General features: G+C 43.5%; 1 protein-coding gene and 1 long non-coding RNA gene across 5 annotated transcripts in view; one reads left to right on the top strand and one right to left on the bottom strand.

Annotated features, from left to right (window-relative positions):
• Nucleotides 1–2675, top strand: part of ODF2L (outer dense fiber of sperm tails 2 like) — a 55527-nt gene extending 52852 nt beyond the window's left edge. For all 4 annotated transcript variants that reach the window (XM_053245273.1, XM_053245274.1, XM_053245272.1 and 1 more), the window contains one exon: nt 568–2675. In XM_053245273.1, coding sequence (XP_053101248.1) covers nt 568–696 — 129 coding nt within the window. In that variant the 3' untranslated portion in view covers nt 697–2675. The remainder of the gene's footprint in view (nt 1–567) is intronic.
• On the bottom strand, nt 2325–18101 carry LOC128322950 (uncharacterized). The gene is made up of 3 exons (XR_008306101.1): nt 17884–18101; nt 15289–15416; nt 2325–2719 (listed from the first exon to the last, which is right to left on the bottom strand). It is a non-coding gene; the product is annotated as an uncharacterized LOC128322950 (long non-coding RNA).
• Between the last annotated feature and the right edge of the window lie 726 nt (nt 18102–18827).

Below are 18827 nucleotides of genomic sequence, written 5' to 3'. Positions count from 1 at the left end.
TAGAAGTGAGTACTGCATATAAAAATATACCCAGCACTTGCAAATTCTGGGTCAGTTTTGACATTTATTTTAACCACATGTATTTAAGACTGTGTTCTAATAAACATAAAAGTAAGTCCTAAGAATGTTGTGCGTATTTGATGGGACTAGTAAATTATGAATGGCTCTAATAAAAAATGCTATCAATCACTTTATTTTAACATCTACCTTTGGTAACAAAAATGTAATTTAAATTGGTTACAGGTGCAGTCGTAAAAAAAAGCCCACAGGAGTCCTGAGATTGCATTGGTATGAGGATCCCACAGTTACTTCCTAATGGAGAGTGGGATTAGATGATTCCTATAAGAATAGCTTACTGAGGGCCTCCATAGTCTTGTTTTCAACGATAGAGCCTAAGTAGCAAGGTTGTTTGGCTTACCTGATGATAAAAAGTTTTGGTTCTTGTGGGAGTGAGGGGGAAGCATCCAGAGCTTTCAGTTACCAGAGGCATTTTTTTCAGGTAACATTTCTTCAAATCTTAACCATTAACTAGTCATATTTACTAATAATTTTGCTTTGTCTTTTCAGAATGAGAAGCATCATGAAGTGTGTTTGAAAGAATTAGAACATAGTCTCAAAAAAACAGAAAACCAGAACCAGAGTATCCAGAACTATGTGCAGTTTTTGAAAACCTCCTATGTAACAATGTTTGGCTGAACAACTTTGTTTCTTCCCCAAAATAAGGAGCATATATTGGGTTGGATTCAATTCTGTGTTGACCACATCGGAATCTGTCGTTTTGGAGATTTCCTCCACTATGCTACCTGAAGTGTATGTTTTATCATAATTTGTGGCAATATGCTCCTGAAAAACAACTTTTTCCTGTTTGTTAGGCATCACCAATTAGAACAAAAACTAATAAGAAAAAATTAGGAAAAAACCAATAAGGTAGATGCCAGCATTATAAGGACATCTGAAGCCATTCTCAGTACTAGAAGTCATTGGGTTAGATGGATCTCGTATGCTACATGCATAGGAAGGTACCCACAATTTTCCCAGCTCTTTTCACCCAAAGCAGCCCTCTGTGCCTCCCAAAAGGCCTTTTTTGAGACCCTTTGTGGCATAGCACATAGGGGGCTATAGGGGAAGAGAATAATTGGTCCAGACTGGACAGAGACACCTTGCACAGGTGGAGTTTCTGTTCCCAGCAGTCCTCTATCCTCAGGAAACACTTTTCAGGGGGCGCAAGGGTTTAGTGGCAAGGCAGGGGCATGAAAGTTTCTTGATGGGAGCCAACCCTTTGAATCTAATTTATTTCCCAGAGGCTTTTCTCTCTCTCTCTCTCTCTCTCTCTCTCTCTCTCTCTCTCTCTCTCTCTCTCACACACACACACACACACACACACACACACACACACACACACACACACAAACACCGGGACGTTTCTCATGTTTGATTTGGCAGAATTGGCTCTTGTGTTTTCTATTGATGTATTGTATTCTGAAGGTTTGAATGATGGTAGTAATACAACACAATAATTGCCCTGCTCAAGGGACTCCTTGTATGCTCCAGTGTCTGTATGGAACTGTGTGCCCCTCCGTTAGAGAAAATGAAGATGCTCACTCTTGTAAGCTCCCCAGAGTTCACACTGAACTGTTGATTAGACTCAGTGTGCTTGGCCAGTAATCAAGCAGGAAGGATGCAGATACTCAAAGATAAAGATAACCCTTCTGGCTGTAACATGTGCTCTAGCTACACTCATGAGTTTCATGGATCAGTATGAATCAACCCCAGGTCAATAAAATCCTGTTGATTATACTTGAAGGATGAGCAAATGAAAGCCCATCTGTTCACACTAAGTACTTGAATGATTTATAAACACTAAAATCAGATGTCCAGTTTTTACTGAAAGTGGCCAAATCTCAGTTGAAAAAGACTTCTAATTGGTTTGTTTTTGTTAACCTTAGCACTGGCATGTTTAAAAACCTCTGTGTCCAGTTTAAAGAAATTGGGGGCCAAACTAGATCTGGTGCTGGGAGATATATAAATTCCATCTTCCACTCCACACACAAACAAACTAACTGCCCTGGTGGGGTACCGGTATGCCTTCCCCTGTGAGGGGAAAAACAGCTGGGGAGGTGACCCGTATGGGGGAAATGGCATGGGAGGAAAGGGTTAAGCAACACTTTCCCCTGTGCCGTTTCCTTGAGCCTGTTTGCTCCCCCTACATTTTGAGCTTTTAAAACGAGGCAGGAGGAGATCTAATCTGAGATCTCCGAGCATCTCATCTACTTTAGCCTGTGTCATAAGAGTGTTTCTTTCCCCTCTAAAACAGTAGCATGAAGTAACAATATCTAAAGAGCATTTATTTCTACAAGAAGTGTCACAATTTCAAAATTCAGTTTTTAAAAGTTCTTTGCAAACTGCAGGTAAAATACAACTAGTAAATCCGGCACCCAGTAAAAGTGTCATTTGTTCCATTGCACTTTACTTGCCCTTTGGTCACCTTTTTTGCTGACAAGGTTTTTAAAGTACACCACAAGGTTCGAAGGGGAGAGCAGATTAAGTTATATTTACTATGTTTTTTCTCATGCCCTTCACTGACTGTGTTCTTGGTGTAAAGTTGATGTAAGATTGGTTGACTTGCATTTATTTTTTAATAAAAATGTTAAACCTTTTCCTACCAGCTTCTCTCACATCTGCCTCCAAACATTGTTTTTTCTTTCTTTCTTCTACACACCTGTAGTGACACAGAAATGCATCTCAAATTACTCTTGCCTGAACATGAACAAGCATAGAAAAGAAAAGTTGTATGCTCTGGGTCAGGGGTGTCCCAGTTGGCATTGGACTATAATTGGCCTTTGTGGCTGGGGATGATGGGGTGGTGCCGTGCCGTGCCCCAAGCTGTGTCCTTAACACCTTGATCCAGCCTCCTTTTGTGCTGCTCAACCAGTGCCAGATGTTCACTTCCCTCATTTAAAAAAAAAAAAAGTGGGAGGGAATCCTTCAGTACTTTTGACTAGCTCAACCAGTGAACTAGCCCTGCAGATAATTAGAGTACTGTGTGGGAGGAGACAATGGTAAAGCCCTCCTGTATTCTACCAAAGACAACCACAGGGCTCTGTGGTCGCCAGGAGTCAACACCGATGCGACGGCACAACTTGACTTGAGGGCTCAAGGAGAAAGGAGTGGAACTTGAACATGAGCCCTATCCCAACATTACGGTTTATGTGCCTACAGGTATTTTTGTGTGACTGACTGTATAGGTGTTTGTTTTAAAAGTAAACCTGGATACACACCTGGATACTAAAGGCAGGGTGCAAATAGGAGGTGTACTAGTGTACATCTGTGGAACATAATGTGTGAATGTACATCCCTGCATTTACCTGCTTGCACTGTACATACACTGTTTGTTGAACGTGACTTGTGAATAGGTCTGTGCTGTACACATGAGGACTGGAAGAGGAGGCAGAAGCCAGCTGGCTGCAACCTCTACTCTGGAGACTGAGGGTGGCCCCAAGGGGAAGGGGAAGGATGCTGCTCGGTGGTAGTGCCAGTCCTTGAGGCAATCTGAGAGGGAGAGGCTCCTCAAAGAGAGGCCATCCAGAAGGAAGTCCCCAAGTAGATAAAAGAGCTCTGCTCTCCACTTGAATCTGCCCTTTCCCTCTATCTTTTTGTTTAACACTTGACTTTAAATAGAGGCTTCATTCTGCATACGGGGGAAAGACAAAAATCTCTGCTACATGGCTAAGCTGCCCTTAGGGCCCCGAAAAGTCTCATCTCCCCAACAAGGAACCACAGGGGCTCGCTTCACAACTCTTTCCCCACTTGTGCATCAAGTCACAGGCACCCAAGAACAATATGCCTTCTTTGCCCTAAGGATGGCTGATGGAAGAGGAAGGAAGGAGAAGAGGCCGATGCAATCTCAGTTGCACACTCATTCAGTTTGCACACTAGTTACATGAGATCAGGCTCCCATGTGGCAATAGGGTGTGATGCTTTAGGGCAAACAGCAACCTGGCAGGAGATATGTTCGCATTTTAAAATTTTATTGGTTTTTACAATATCTTAACAATCCAATTACATTTAATTAAGTAAATATTGACTTCCCGCTTACCAGTCTGTGCAGTTCATGTTAGCTATACATATAAACCATTGCTATAGTAATTCAAAACATATATACTCCACATGGCAGGAGAGATTTTCAGTGGGGAAATGGTGCAGGAGCAAAGGGCCCAACCTGCATCAGGGAATCCTTAGGCTGTTTTTTTTCTAAAGAAAGAGACATGGCCAGTGTTTAGCATGCTGTTTAAAAACCCTATTAGTGTAATGTGATGTTTGGCCCTACTTATTTGGATTTTCACCATTCTGAATAATTTGGAGTCATCTGCAAATTTGGCCAATTCACTAATCTCACCAACTTCAGATTGTGTGAGCAAGTGACAGCATAATGTCAATGAGTATCACTAATTTACCTACCTGTTAGACTTTAACACAGGGTGCAGTGATAATATGTTTTCAGTTTTGTCACTGTGGATCTGATATTTAGGGTTCTTGGTTTTTTTGCTTCTGAACGTGGACATTTCACTTTTAACTACCATGACCAACAGCCATTAGAATCCAAAGAGCTACTTGAGGCATTCTCAGAGGTTTGGATATGCCCAGCAGAATACTCCATTTTTTTAGCCAACTTTCCAGTAGGCTTATGAGATCACCCAGCATTCTGTGTGTGTGTCCATATGTCTGTCCACCCCATCAACTTCACAAATCGGGTACAGTTGTAGGGACACACAGGGACACCTCAATGGTGTAGTTTGTGATGTCATCCATCCCAATTCAAGATGGCAGACACGTAAACATTTGTAGCACAAGTGGGCTAACTTGTGAACTGCCTAACCGATTTGAACCAAATTTGCTGCAGCTGTAGGGACACATAGGAATGCCCAAATGGTATGGTGTGTGTGATGATGTCATCCATTCCAAGATGGTGGCCACATGGACATCTGAGGCGCAAGCAGGCTAATTTGTGGACTGTAACCAATTTGAACCAAATTAGGTACAATTGCAGTGAGTTACACACAGGGACACCTCAGTGGCATAGCCTGTGATGATGTCATCCACCCTGATTCAGGATTTATTTATTTTATTTTATGTATATACCGCCCTTCCAAAATGGCTCAGGGCGGTTGATGGCAGACGTGTAAACCTTTGAGGCACAAGTGGGCTCACTGATTTGAACCAAATTTGCTACAGCTATAGGGACACATACGGACACCTCAATGGCGTAGTTTGTGATGATGTCATCCACCCCAATTCAAGATGGCAGATGCATAAACTTTTGAGGCACAATTGGGCTAACTTGTGAACCACCTAACTGATTTGCACCAAATTTGCTCCAGTTGTAGGGGCACATGCTTCAATGCTGTAGTTTGTGATGATGTGAACCACCCCAATCCAAGATGGCGGACATGTGAACTTTTGAGGCGCAAATGCATTAACTTGAGGGCTGTCTAATCGATTTGAACCAAACTGAGTACAGTTGTAGTGAGTGAAACACAGGGACACCTCAATTGTGTCATTTGTAATGATGTCATCCACCCCGATCCAAGATGGCAGATGCATGAACATTTGAGGTGCAAGAGATCTAACTTGTGGACCTTGATCTGCACCAATTTAGTCCAGTTGTAGAGACAGAGAAGGAAAGTAGGCTGATTAGTTCTTACTAGAACAACTTGTTCTTTAACCATCTAATCCCCTAGGCTGTATGACAAGCTGCTTTTGAAAGTCCCATCAGTTTCAAAAGTGGTGTGTTTGTTGATTAGACTGCTGTTGAAACAATCACAAGCCCTTGGAAGAACTATGGGTAACCATGGAAAATGTATTTGATGATCTCTTAACTGATGCGGTTTTGAAAGAATGGCCTTTAGAAGAGAGAGATCATCAGTTTCTTGCAAACTACAGTTTTGCGGGGTTTGGTTAACACTTGTCAGAACCCAAGCCTGATTATCTCTTGGAAATATGATGCCTACATGTTTGGGCTCCCTTCAAAACTCAGAGTTAAGTTGGGAAACAAGAACAGATTTATATACTGCTCTTCAACAAAAGTTTCCAAAGTGGTTTACATAGTGAAATAATAAATAAATAAGATGGCTGCCTGTCCTCAAAGGGCTCACAAAAGAAACGTAAGATAGGCACCAACAACAGTCACTGGAGGGGTACTGTGATGGGAGGGGTGAAGAGGACCGGTTGCTCTCCCCCTGCTAAACAAAGAATATCACTACTTTTAAAAGGGGCCTCTTTGCCCACTGAGAAAGGTCTGGGAAATGTTCAAGAGATTTTATTAAATATTTTTCTGTTTTGCTTCTATTACCCAATTTGAGCCTTCAGGACTCATACACTGCCAACCTTCAGCATTCTCCTTTCAGTGTTCATCCATTTGAAAATAATTCTTTTGGATAATCTCTCTTTTAACTGTGTTTTTTTAAAATCACTTCCAAATCGTTCTTAATCATAAAAAAATATGTTAATGCTCCCTCACACATGGACTGTCTGGGCCGCCACCTCAGTGAAACCGAACTTCTCCTTCAGCAAGATAACACAAGGAGTGTTTCTCTATGATTGTATTAAAAAGTACCAGAGTAGTTTGGACAATGCCTTAGGAGATGAAGTGCCAAGAAAGCACCTGTAGGGATGTCTTCAGAAGATGTCCCAACAGGCAGACTTTTGGCATGTCCCCTTCCTACTCGTATGGGCCAGTAAGCTATCATGCAAGCCAGCCCATTTTCTTGCTTCTATTATGCTTTATAATATACCTCTTTGTTGCTTTATTTCTCTCACTTTACAGAACTGAGGAGGATTTCTCTCTCTGTATTTTTCATGGGAGGTTTCATAACTGACTCCTATGGTAATAGAAGGCCTCCTACTAGAACGCTGGATGGCAATCTTGATACAGGGATCAGGTTATGTTGTGATATGTGTTTTATCCAAATGTGAGTAAAGTGGAAGGAAAACAAACTGAGGAAGACGCTACTATCTTGGATGTCAGGTGGTTTTCATTATCTATGTTTTCCTTCCAAAAGGTACTTCATCCTATTCTTGTTTTTGAAAGAGATGGATCCTTTATTCAAGTCAAAATACTTCTTGAAAATTCAAAAGGCTCCTGGCAACTTTGTTCAAGGGTAATAATCTCTGTAAAACAGACCAGCCTGAATAGATGACTTGTTCCAGTATTGGATTCAATTAGATTCATCAAATGAAAAAGGGTGCATTAATGATAACATTTCTTCCAAGCTATAATAATGTTAACTTGAAACACTTTATTGAAAACGGGTGATGTTTTTTCTTGGTCTTTCTATTAATATTCTCTCTCTCTCTCTCTCTCTCTCTCTCTCTCTCTCTCTGATAGAAAAAACTAATGCATGTAATTTGGAAGCAGGCCTACAGATGGGCCTGTGGAAAAGCTATTTTCTGCTAGTGAGAAAAGCAGGGACTTTGTTTTTCTCTTGTTTTCTGGTCATTTTGCATTCAGCAAACTAAACTAATTCATGGTTTCCATTCTTCTAATATCCAACCAATCCCCTTACAGGAGCATTGCTAGTATTAAAGGTCAGCCATAACACCAATTTAAACAATATTAATAATAATAATAATAATAATAATAATAATAATAATAATAATAATTATTATTATTATTATTATTATTATTATTATTATTATTATTATTATTATTTCTTGTTTACACCTTCAGACAGGTGTTATTGACTGGTTTGTTTTATCCAGACATCGGGTCCTTCCCAAGGACCTGGGATGGCTGGATTTTGTTATCAATGTTGTTGCTGTTGTTATAGATATCGTTGCAGAATATAGGCTGTTTCCAGTAATATTCATTCATTAATTCATTCATTCATTCATTTTTACACAGTCAGACAGGTGTTATAAACAATATTATTATTTCTTGTTTACACAGTCAGACAGGTGTTATTGACTGGTTTGTTTTATCCAGACATCGAGTCCTTCCCAAGGACCTGGGATGCCAGAATTTTATTGTCAATGGTTATAGATATCGTCGCAGAATATAGGCTGTTCCCAGTAAAGCTGCTTTTTGTAATTGGCTAATGGTGATTTCTGTGGCCCCTATGGTGTTGAGGTGCTCTTCAAGGTCTTTTGGAACTGCACCCAGGGCGCCAATTACCACTGGGATTATTTTGGTCTTCTTCTGCCACAGCCTTTCAATTTCAATTTGTAGATCTTTGTATTTGGTGATTTTTTCTATTTCTTTTTCTTCTATTCTGCTATCCCCTGCTATTGCTATGTCGATTATTTTGACTTGTTCTTCTTTCTTCTTGACTACAGTGATATCTGGTGTATTGTGTGGCAGATGTTTGTCTGTTTGTAGTCGGAAGTCCCATAATATTTTTACATCTTCATTTTCTTCAACTTCTTCAATTTTATTGTCTCACCAATCTTTGGCTACAGGTAGCTTGTATTTTTTGCAGATGTTCCAGTGTATCATCCCTGCTACCTTGTCATGCCTTTCTTTGTAGTCAGTCTGTGCGATCTTCTTACAACAGCTGATCAGGTGGTCCACTGTTTCATCTGCTTCTTTACAAAGGCGGCACTTGCTGTTTGTTGTGGATTTTTCGACTTTTGCTCTTATTGCATTTGTTGTGCAGCCAGTATTAAACCCTCTGTTTCTTTCTTCAAGTTGCCATTCTTAAGCCATTGCCAGGTCTTGGTGATGTTTGATTTTCCACTTATATTGTGCAAATATTGAACATGCAGGGGCTTATTTCTCCATTTTTCTGCTCGGTTCTTGACTTGTTCTTTCTTGTAGGCCTGCTTTGTTTCATTGGTGTTGAATAGTTTCTCATTATTGACCATTTGAAGTGCACCTTCTTCACTGTCTTTGATATATTCTTCAAGGCCTCTTTTCTCCTCCTCTACTGTTTGAGGAGGAGAAAAGAGTTGCAGCATTCCTCTTCCACCTGAGCAGGATGATGATGATGATGATGATGATGATTCGATTTCTACGCTGCCCTTCCAAAAACGGCTCAGGGCGGTTTACAGAGAGAAATAATAAATAAGATGGATCCCTGTCCCCAGAGGGCTCATAATCTAAAAAGAAACACAAGATAGACACCAGCAACAGTCACTGGAGGTGCTGGGGGTGGATAGGGCCAGTTACTCTCCCCATGCTCCATAAAGAGAATCACCACGTTAAAAGGTGCCTCTTTGCGAAGTTAGCAGGGGTCCTGTCATCTTAATCTGAATGATTATTTTTTAAAAAAACAACAACATTTAGCTTATTCATTTAAGTCCCAGAATGCATTGCAAGTGTAGAATCCATGTAGCTGCCCCCCAAAGGTCGGTGAGGAATGCCCTGGATAGTGTTTAGGTTCATGCAAGATTGAATAAGCATGGACGGCTCAGGCTAGAGATGAGGAGAATTCGGACATAAGCAGAGTTTTGTAGCTCTTCTGAGTAATGGTCAAACTAGGCATTACATTTAAGTACATGCTATATAGCTGTGTGGTTTTTCTTCGTCAAGTAGCATATACGGGGACCTGATCTGAATCAAGTCCATGATGAAGGAGAGATATTTAGCCCTTTGTCTGACCGTGGTTCCAATCTGAATTGGGTGGCAGGGGACAGGAGTGTGTGGATACAGCTAATATTTGACCAGGGAGAAAAGCCTCTATTGTTGCCCAAGGGAGCTTTTCTCCACAGTCAAATAGCTGGATCTGGATCAGGAGTGTGACAGTGGCAGAGAGTTCAAGGCCCCTCCCCCTGCCATGGTCTTGATCCATAGCATGTAATTAAAAAAAGAAAAACAAGTACCCAGCTATATAGGGCTAAAAAGCAATGTGTAATTCGGTCCTAAATATGTCTCATCTCCTAGATCTCTGGTTTCTAACTAGCAGAAATTGCACATTTTAAAACGTGCATCTGCAGCCATAATGGCTGCATCCCAAGCACTGATTGTCCCTCTTCTCATTGTGTAGAGCATGCTGGAGATCAGTGGCGCACCTAGGAATTTTGGAAGCCCGGATTTAAAGGACTTTAGAGGCGCCCCCCCCCTCACTTTAGGGGAAGCTTGAAACCTTGAAAAAAAAAACCCTCTGCATTTTGCATGGCACACACCGCATGCCCACCACTCTCCTGTCCCCGAGGGCCTGCAGCAGTTCTGGGGGGCCTCCCCAGCAGTCCCCTGCCGCGCCACTCTCTCTCCTTTGTGTCACTATGTGCACGGCCAAGGGATGGGAGCCTAGCGGGCCCCCTCCATGTTGCCAGTGGCAGCTAAGTCATTGGTCCTGCCAGGCTGGTGAGCCTGCTGGAGGCCCAAGCACAGGCGAGTGGTTCCCATGCACCTGCTCAGTGTGAGTCATGGGCTTGCGACACTAAAGACTCGAACTGCGCAGGCGCAGGGGAGGCACTCGCCTGTGCTCAGGCCTGGATAGACAGGCCCACCACCCGGCGGGACCAATGGCTTAGCCACTGCCACTGGGAGCATGGAGGAGGCCCGCTTGGCTCTCAACCCCTCCCCCTGCCACCACGCACATGGTGGTAAAAGGAAAGAGTGGTATAGAGTCATGGGAGCACGGTGAAGGGCTGTAGGGAGGACCCCCCTGACACCTGGAGGCCCTTTCCCAGTGTTTAGGACCAGACTTCATCCCCAAAATTCGGTCCAAAGGGCACCACTGCTGGGGAGCAACGTTACTTCCCACTCACAACCTAAGCCCCACCAGCCTTTCCCTTCCTCTCTACCCCAGCCCAAGCTCTACAGTTTCCTGCTTCGGTGTCTGCAAGCCATGCTAGGGAACAACTTCTCCTCCTCCAACCCCCATTCTAACCCTGCCAACACGCCCCCCACCCACCCACCCGGCGTCGACTGCAGGGAAGCAACTTCTCCCCAAACCCAAGCCTTGCTGACCTTTATCTTTTCTCCCTGAATCCAAGCCCTGAGATTTCCCTTCTTGGCTTGTGTGCCAGAGAGCAACTTCTCTTCCCCACAATTCAAACCCAGATGCTGCTGCTACTACTAATATTTATATACCACTTTTCAACAAAAGTGCTCAAAATGGCTTACACACACAATAAATTATAAATAAATAAGATGGTTTTCTGTCCCAGAAGTGTTCACAATCTAAAAAGGAACATAAGGAAGACAACAGCCACTCAAGGGATGCTGTGCTGGGGTTGGATAGGGCCAGTTGCTCTCCCCCTACTAAATATAAGAGAATCACTACTTTAAAAAATGTCTCTTTTTTCACTTAGCCAGGGTGTAACTTTCTCCTTCTCACACATACAAAGTACGTAGGGAATAAACTTCACCTCCAGTCCAAACTCCAAACTCCTCCACGCCCCCCATCTTCTTATTTGATGGCAGTGGAGGTAACTACCACTGCTCAGGTGCATCCTCTCCTCTTTGCCACTGCTGCAAAATTCTCTGCTCTTCCTGCCTTTTGAGGGGGCAATGCACAGGGAGCAGAGAAGCAGGAAGTTTGAGTCCACACTTGCTTTTGCTCCATTCGCTGCCTTCTGCAGAGAGAGTGGGGAAAGCAGCAGTAGCTAGCAGCAGTAGGATGAGTCTGAATGCCAGCAGTGGCAACACCATTGCTGGTTGGTGAGGCAGTTGTGACAGCTGTGTGCCCACCCCCAGTGATGTAGTCACACATTCAGAAGTGCAGGTGCTCTCCATTACAGCCCCCATAGCCACATCCACCCTAACAGCTATGCCCCATGTCCCTGCCTATCCCAATGGCCACACTTAGATAGATTCAGTAATTTGGGGGTTCCTATTACAAGAAGTCAAGGATCATGTAGACTCTAGGGAATGTACTAGACTGAATGACAGGAAATGCCCACTGAAATGCACTGGTTCCTTCCAAAATGGCCATTCAGAAATTCAGTGCATTCTATGGCCATTTCAGTGGGCATTCCCTATCATTCATCTTAGGATGTCCTGACACTAGTCCACCATAGGACTTGCGTGATGATGGTCCCAGGTTCAGTCCCTGGCAGCATCTCCAGGGAGTTATCCAAACATGGCTTAATGCCACGAGGTATCCAAAGAGAGAATCTGCTTCACCGCTATTTAACTAGGGGAATTAAATTGACTGTTCACATAGGGTTGGCTCCTCTCTGCGTTCCCTGTGGATCTTTTTCCCACAGCTTGCTCTGGGTTTTTTCTCCAACCAATCACATTCTAGAGGAGGCGGCAAGAGACACCTCCCTTCATTATTATTATTTATTGTTATTTTGAAAGTCGGTGTTCCGGAAGACTGTTTAGTCTAAACAACAGAACGCTTAACCCAAATCTGCTGAATCTGAGCCAAATCTTTGCTGATTTTTATAATGAACTTGCCCTTGTGACTGCCTTCATCACCTCATGCCCTCCTTCCTCCCGCCTCCCGTTTAGTTAGAGAGCCGGAAAGCATGAAGGCTTTCAAACTCCACTTCATTTAGCATTGTGGAGGTTCAGCAAGACAAGTTGCCAAACAGCACCCTTCACTGACCCCTGGCATTCTGCAAGTCCATCGAGCAAATACTAAACAAACAAACAAACAAAAAACCCATGAAAATGTGAGTGTTGAAAAAAGCCTAATTATTGGCAATGGCCCTTCCATACATTGAGAAGAAGCATTGGGGCATACCAGAAACCTCAGTTTTTTCATCATCAACAACAACAACAACAAAAGCCACCATGAGAGGAGAGCTGGTCTTCTGGTAGCAAGCATGACTTGTCCCCATAGCTAAGCAAGGTCTGTCCTGGTTGCATATGAATGGGAGACTTGATGTGTGAGCACTGCAAGATATTCCCCTCAGGGGATGAAGCCGCTCTGGGAAGAGCAGAAGGTTTCAAGTTCCCTCTCTGGCTTCTCCAAGATAGGGCTGAGAGATATTCCTGCCTGCAACCTTGGAGAAGCCGCTGCCAATCTGTGTAGATAATACTGAGCTAGAGAGACCAATGGTCTGACTTAGTATTAGCAGTTTCCTATGTTCCTATGTTCCACCGCAAATACAGGATTTTTTAACCCCCAACATAATTCAGGCTAAGCTAGACTGTGCAGCCCTAATTTGGGGGAAACCAGAATCGTGTGTGAACTGGTCCCTGATAGCCCACTGCAACTTCGGGGTAAATCTGGCTGATATGTGAACTCGTACCCTCCATTCCGGAGGATATCCAAGCTAAAAGCCATATGTGGAAAAGTTCCAGGAGGCGTTTCCTATGTTCCTAAGAACTGGTCCCTGATAACCCACTGTGACTTCGGGGTAAATCTGGCTCATACCCTCCATTCTGGAGGAGATCCAAGCTAAAATCCATATGTGGAAAATTTCCAGGAGGGGCTTCCTATGTTCCTAAGACAGGAAGAATGATAATAAACAGTAGGAATAACAAGAGCAGCACATTATTTCCATGTAGAAAGCCAAAGGCTCAGTGTCCCTGCTGAGACCCTGGAGAGGAAAAAGTTACCGGCACTACATCCCTGCAGCATTACACCACTGCCCAGCCCACCCCTATCCTCCTCCAGTCCACAGCCTGAGCTAACTGCCTCAGTGTACTTCATTACAGGGCTGCCTGCATTCTGTAGCATAATGGCAACCACATACTTGCCTAGCCCACTCATTGGTGAGAAATCCCCTTCATCTAAATGACTGCATATCAACCACATGGCTTGAAATAAAGTTATCCCATACTCGTTTAGGGTTTTCTCTCTCTTTAAGATTCTGGTTCCCCCTTCTTGTCTGAAGTCCAGCAGACCAAAGTCCCCAAAGGCAGACAGTTATTGAACACTTTGGAAGAAGAAGAGCTTGCCACATTCTCCCTCTACTTAAAAAGAAGAGAGTTTCAAGCTGAAGAATGCTCATATTATCATATGCTTTTGATTTGTTAAATGTCTGGGAAAGCAGAATTTAACTCAGAAGCATAAGTCTCTTAAGGCAATGTGGGGCCCCTATCCTTTAATCCTGTCTGCCAAATAGACTATTACTAGTGTTTCAGGATTGATACAAAACTTTAATCTCCGCTTCCTATCCATGGCATGAAGTTGCTGTAAATCTTATTGCAAGAGTGACTCCAGCTAGTTAATAGAAACTTAATGGTTTCGCTCTGTAAATGTGCTGCCTCAAGGAATTTTCTTGCAAGACATACTAACTCACGTTGGGCTCCTTACACTGAGATCATCTTGCATAGTTGATTAGCTCAAGCCATCCAACTTTAAAAGAAAATATAATGATCAGTAAAGACCTGAACATGGTCTTGAACCATGTTCAGGCAGCTTTAAAGAGGAACCATTCTATTATTAAGCTGACACCCTCATGTGTTGCTACTTTTATCAAGACCTTAACCATTACCAGTTTTGAAAGGGTAGAGGCTGCATGCTAGCATCTGAGTACAACTCTGTATGTGTATGTATGTAGCACTGTTTGAGTGCTGGGGCCATGGTGGAAATACACTACATTAACTGTTAAAATCAACTTTTTTCTCTCTCTCCAGGGACAAGCTTAACAAAAGTCAGTTCTGTGAGTTTACAGCCAAACCTGGTTTTGCACTCTGCTGACTGGCCAGTGCCTTTAACATCACAAATCTCTCTCTCCTGTCCCAGAAGCAGTTTTGCAGCACTTGGAAAAACAAATCTTTTATTTTTATTTATAACAAATCTAAATTTTTATTTATTTATTTATTCTTCATGGTGATAGATGAATATTTAAGCAAATTCACGTGGTGCTTTCAGTTTTTAAAAAGCTATCTGGTCTGAGAGAAGGGCCATTGGTAGAACACATGCTTTGCATGCAGAAGGTCCCTGGCATCTTTAGGTAGGGCTGGGGAAAGAAACTTGTCTAAAGCCCTGGAGACCCACTACTGGCAGCCAGTACTGACCTAGGTGGACCAATGGTCTGACTGAGTAGAAGGCAGCTTCTTGTGTTCATATATGCTTATATGTTCACCTGCCACATAAGACAAAAGTAAGATTGATGACTGAACCAGCATTCCATATACTGGACTGGTGTGTATGTCTGGCATTTAGACAGTGAAAGAAAGAGGAAGCCTGGTAGCTCAGCGGTAAAGCACCTGTTTTGTATGCAGAAGGTCACAGGTTCAGTCCCCAGCATCTCCTGAAGAAAGTCTCCTGCCTGAAACCTTGGAGGGCTGCTGCCAGTCAGTGTAGACAACATTGTACTGGATGGACCAATGGACTAACTTGATATAAGGCAGCTTCCTATGATTCTTTTACATTCTGCACTCTCAGGCAAGTCCGTATGTGAGGTTTTACTTATTCCTTTTTGTCTGTTATGCTTTTGTCCTACCTTTCCTGTATGGAGCTTGGAGCAACATCTGTTGGGGTGACTTTCCATACAAGTCCTGATGAAGCCCAAACACATTTGATTTCAGAGATGGAATGGCTTCGGGTGCTTGGAAGTTCAGAAGGCAATACCTGCGTTAAAAGGCAACATATCAAGTTGGGCTTGCACTTGTGTATGCAACTATTGCATCCATGCTGACCCTTTGATTTTTCCAGTCTGTTGTGTGGACCATCAAGGATAGTGTGAGCTCTCTGAAGATGCTGCTTGGACTACAGAGGTCAAAAGTGCTAAAGCTGACCACTGAAATCCTTGAAGACCAAACTGTGTGGACATATCCTTATATCTTTTATTGTGGCCTGCTGGCTGGCAGGATCATGTGAGGGGATAGATAGATACACACACAGATAGAAAGATAGATACACACACACATACATACATATATAATGGTCCTGAGCAGTGTTCCCTCTAAGGCGTGCTCACATGTTTTTTGATGTCAGCTCAGTTAATTTTAGATCCTGCTCAGGTTGAATCAAGAAGGCCCCATTCTAGATGCACATACACACACACTGCCTTGATACTGCCACTCAGAACAGAACTCATTCCACACACAGATGAAAAAAATTAGAGAGAACACTGGTCCTAAGCCCCTTGGAAGAAGGGCAAGAAACCAGTGCATCCAGAGGCGTAACTAAGGAAAACGGCACCCGGGGCAAGCACTGAAATTGCCCCCCCCCGCCGTGCGCCCCCCGCCACCCCCGGAAATATGGAAATGTGTCACAGCCATAGTCAAATGTGGGTTGTGGGCTGCATCCGTGCAAGTATACTGGGACAGGAAAAAGGAGACATGAGGCTACACGGCTCTTTAGAAATATATATTTTAAAGAAATGTCTTGCACACCAACAGCCTAGGTTTGCAGTCCTCATGGCCAGAAAATAAATGCTTTTAAACATAGTAATAGGTTTTGTGTCCCAAAATGGAAAAGACAAGACAGGTATTCAGAGGCATAACTAGGGAAAATGGCGCCTAGGGCAAGCACTGAAATTGCACCACTGTCCAAGCAGGAATGATGGGACTTGTAGTCAGCAATATCTGGAAATCCCCATTAAAAGGAACACTGTACCATCTAGACATGGTTGTTGATCAAAACCTGAAAACATGAGCCATCTCTGTAAAAGAACAACAGTCAGGAGTTATGCGAGGATTCCAAGTGTCATTTTCTCTGTCTCCTCTCATTTTAAAAAACATGACTTTGTCCTAGAGGATCACCTGCCCAAATAGCCACTAGCAAAACAAGGGAAGAAGAAGGTGGTGGTGGTGGTGGTGGTGGTGGCGGTGTGTGTGTGTCTATAAACCAGTGAATGATTCCTGCCAGCCTTTGTCTTATGATGACTGTTGGCTCATGATGGGGTATATGTGCATTCACCACACTAGTGCTTACTTTGAAACCAAGAGGGAGGAGGATACATTAGTTTGCCACACTAAACAGAGGAATTTGCAACAGGAGCAGATAGCCAAGTTCTGCCAGGGCCAAAACCAGCCCCTGCCAAACTAAGAAATCATTGTAATTTGCCCCTTCCTGTCACAAGCAGTGTGCTGTTCTTTTATTATTGACTCTAACTCTCAGATATCCCAGTCATGGGTGGAAAATTCAGGGTCAATTTACAAGAGACACATTTTCTACATGGAAGTTTCTTCTGTGCAGGTGCTGTGCAGAAACCCATGTGTAGTGATCAATACATATGTAACTATTCCGCCAAGGGCATAGCAAGGTTGGAATGGGTCCAGAGACAGGATTTCAAAATGGGCCCCCAGACCCTCAAAGTCCAGGGCCTCCACACACCCCAGGCCCCCAAGGATTTAAGTCTGATATTTCAAAATATGTATGCTACCTGGAAATACATTTCACTGAATATACGCATGCACACTTCACAGTATATAGTGATATACACTGAGTACTATATATTTGTGCTACTTTTAATGCCTAGAACACACTAGCAATGCTAATTATTAAAATGGACCCCTTGCTGCAGATTAGCAAATGATACTTTCAACCATGCAGGGTGAGCCTATGTTTGTTTTCTCAGAATTCTGAACAAATTCAGTAAAGTTTGATTCCAGGAGTCTTTTCACACCAGGCTTTTAAAGCCCTTTAACACACATCTCCTCTGGAATAGAGGTGCTGCATTCACATGTTGGCCAGATTGACCCTGAAGTCCCTGCAAGTTATTGGGGAGCAGTTCACACACAAGAAAAATAAAATAAAATAAAATAAAATAAAAGCACAACACATGCTTCACAGTTCTCACTCAGACCTTCTGGATTGCAAAATAACTTGAACATAAGAGCATTTATGAATGAATGAATGAAAATAAATAAAATATACTTGTTCCAGAAGTGTTTGTAATTTTCTGACATGAAACAAGCCACCTATAGGCCTTTTAAGATAGTTTTTGTTTTTAAAGCCAGCACATTTTCCAGTCTGTTTTAAATTAAATATTCAGAGACTTCTCAGTCTCGCGCCCCCCCCCATATCAAAGCCCTATGGCAAGCAGATCCCTATATATGGGGGTAACCACAAAAAGGAATTCACAGCCTACCTAGCAATAGCTGTTCTGGATGGTCTGGTCTGGGCAGAGGGTCTGCTGCCTCCTTCCTTCTTTCCTTCCTTGCTTGGGGCCTACTCGAGTTCAGGCTTCAGGGAGGCCTACTCGGAGGCCTCTCTGGAAGCCCCGCTCACTCGCAGATCAGCTGAGAGGCGGGGAGAGAAGAGCTCTGCAGTTTGCAGGCCTTGCCGATCCTAGGCCTCTTTGCCGATCAGCCGGAGCTGGAGGCAAGTGGCTGAGGGGCCTTGGGGCTGGGCAGGTGGGCAATGGGGTGGGGGTGGCAGGGACTGGTATGGCGCCCCCACCTCAATGGTGCCCGGGGCACGTGCCCCCTGCCCCCCCCCCAGTTACGCCTATGAGTGCATCTTACCTTAAGAAGGCTTCTGTTCTGTGCCATCTCTATATATAATTCTCTAAAGCATACCCGTGGCTAATCCTCTGTGTGGCAGCTCTCGTGAGAGTTCACAAGCAGAAGCACCTTACTGGGCAGTGGGGATTCCATATGCATAGGGAGGAGAAACCTGTGATGGTAAAGGTCAGTTGGAATGCAACTGTTACTTGTCGGAAGATGTTCTTGATTGTAGAGGAGAGGAATCTATCTATACAAAAGGATAGTGGGCAGGGGTCTGCGAAGAGAGGCGACATGAGGGAGGAAAGAGCCCCTTCAGGAGAAGGAGGCTGCCGTTGTGTGAATTAGATGAGGAAAGAAGATGAACACCATCTGTTAATTCAGGAAGGGAGAGAGAGAAAGAGAAAGAGAAAGAGAAAAAGGAAGGGAGGGGAAGAAAAACAGAGGGGAAGAGTGAGTGGAGGAGAGAGAAAGAGAGAAAAAGAAGGGAGGGGAAGAGAGAAAGAAGGAAGGGCGAAGGGTGGGCCTGAGTCTGTTAGCGGCCTGAGGGGAACGAGCAGCCATGGCAGCAGCGACACCAGCAAGGAAG

The sequence above is a fragment of the Hemicordylus capensis genome, chromosome 4 (genome assembly GCF_027244095.1).
Source record: "Hemicordylus capensis ecotype Gifberg chromosome 4, rHemCap1.1.pri, whole genome shotgun sequence".
NCBI classification, from domain to species: Eukaryota; Metazoa; Chordata; class Lepidosauria; order Squamata; family Cordylidae; genus Hemicordylus; species Hemicordylus capensis.
This window is presented reverse-complemented; position numbering and strand designations above follow the sequence as displayed.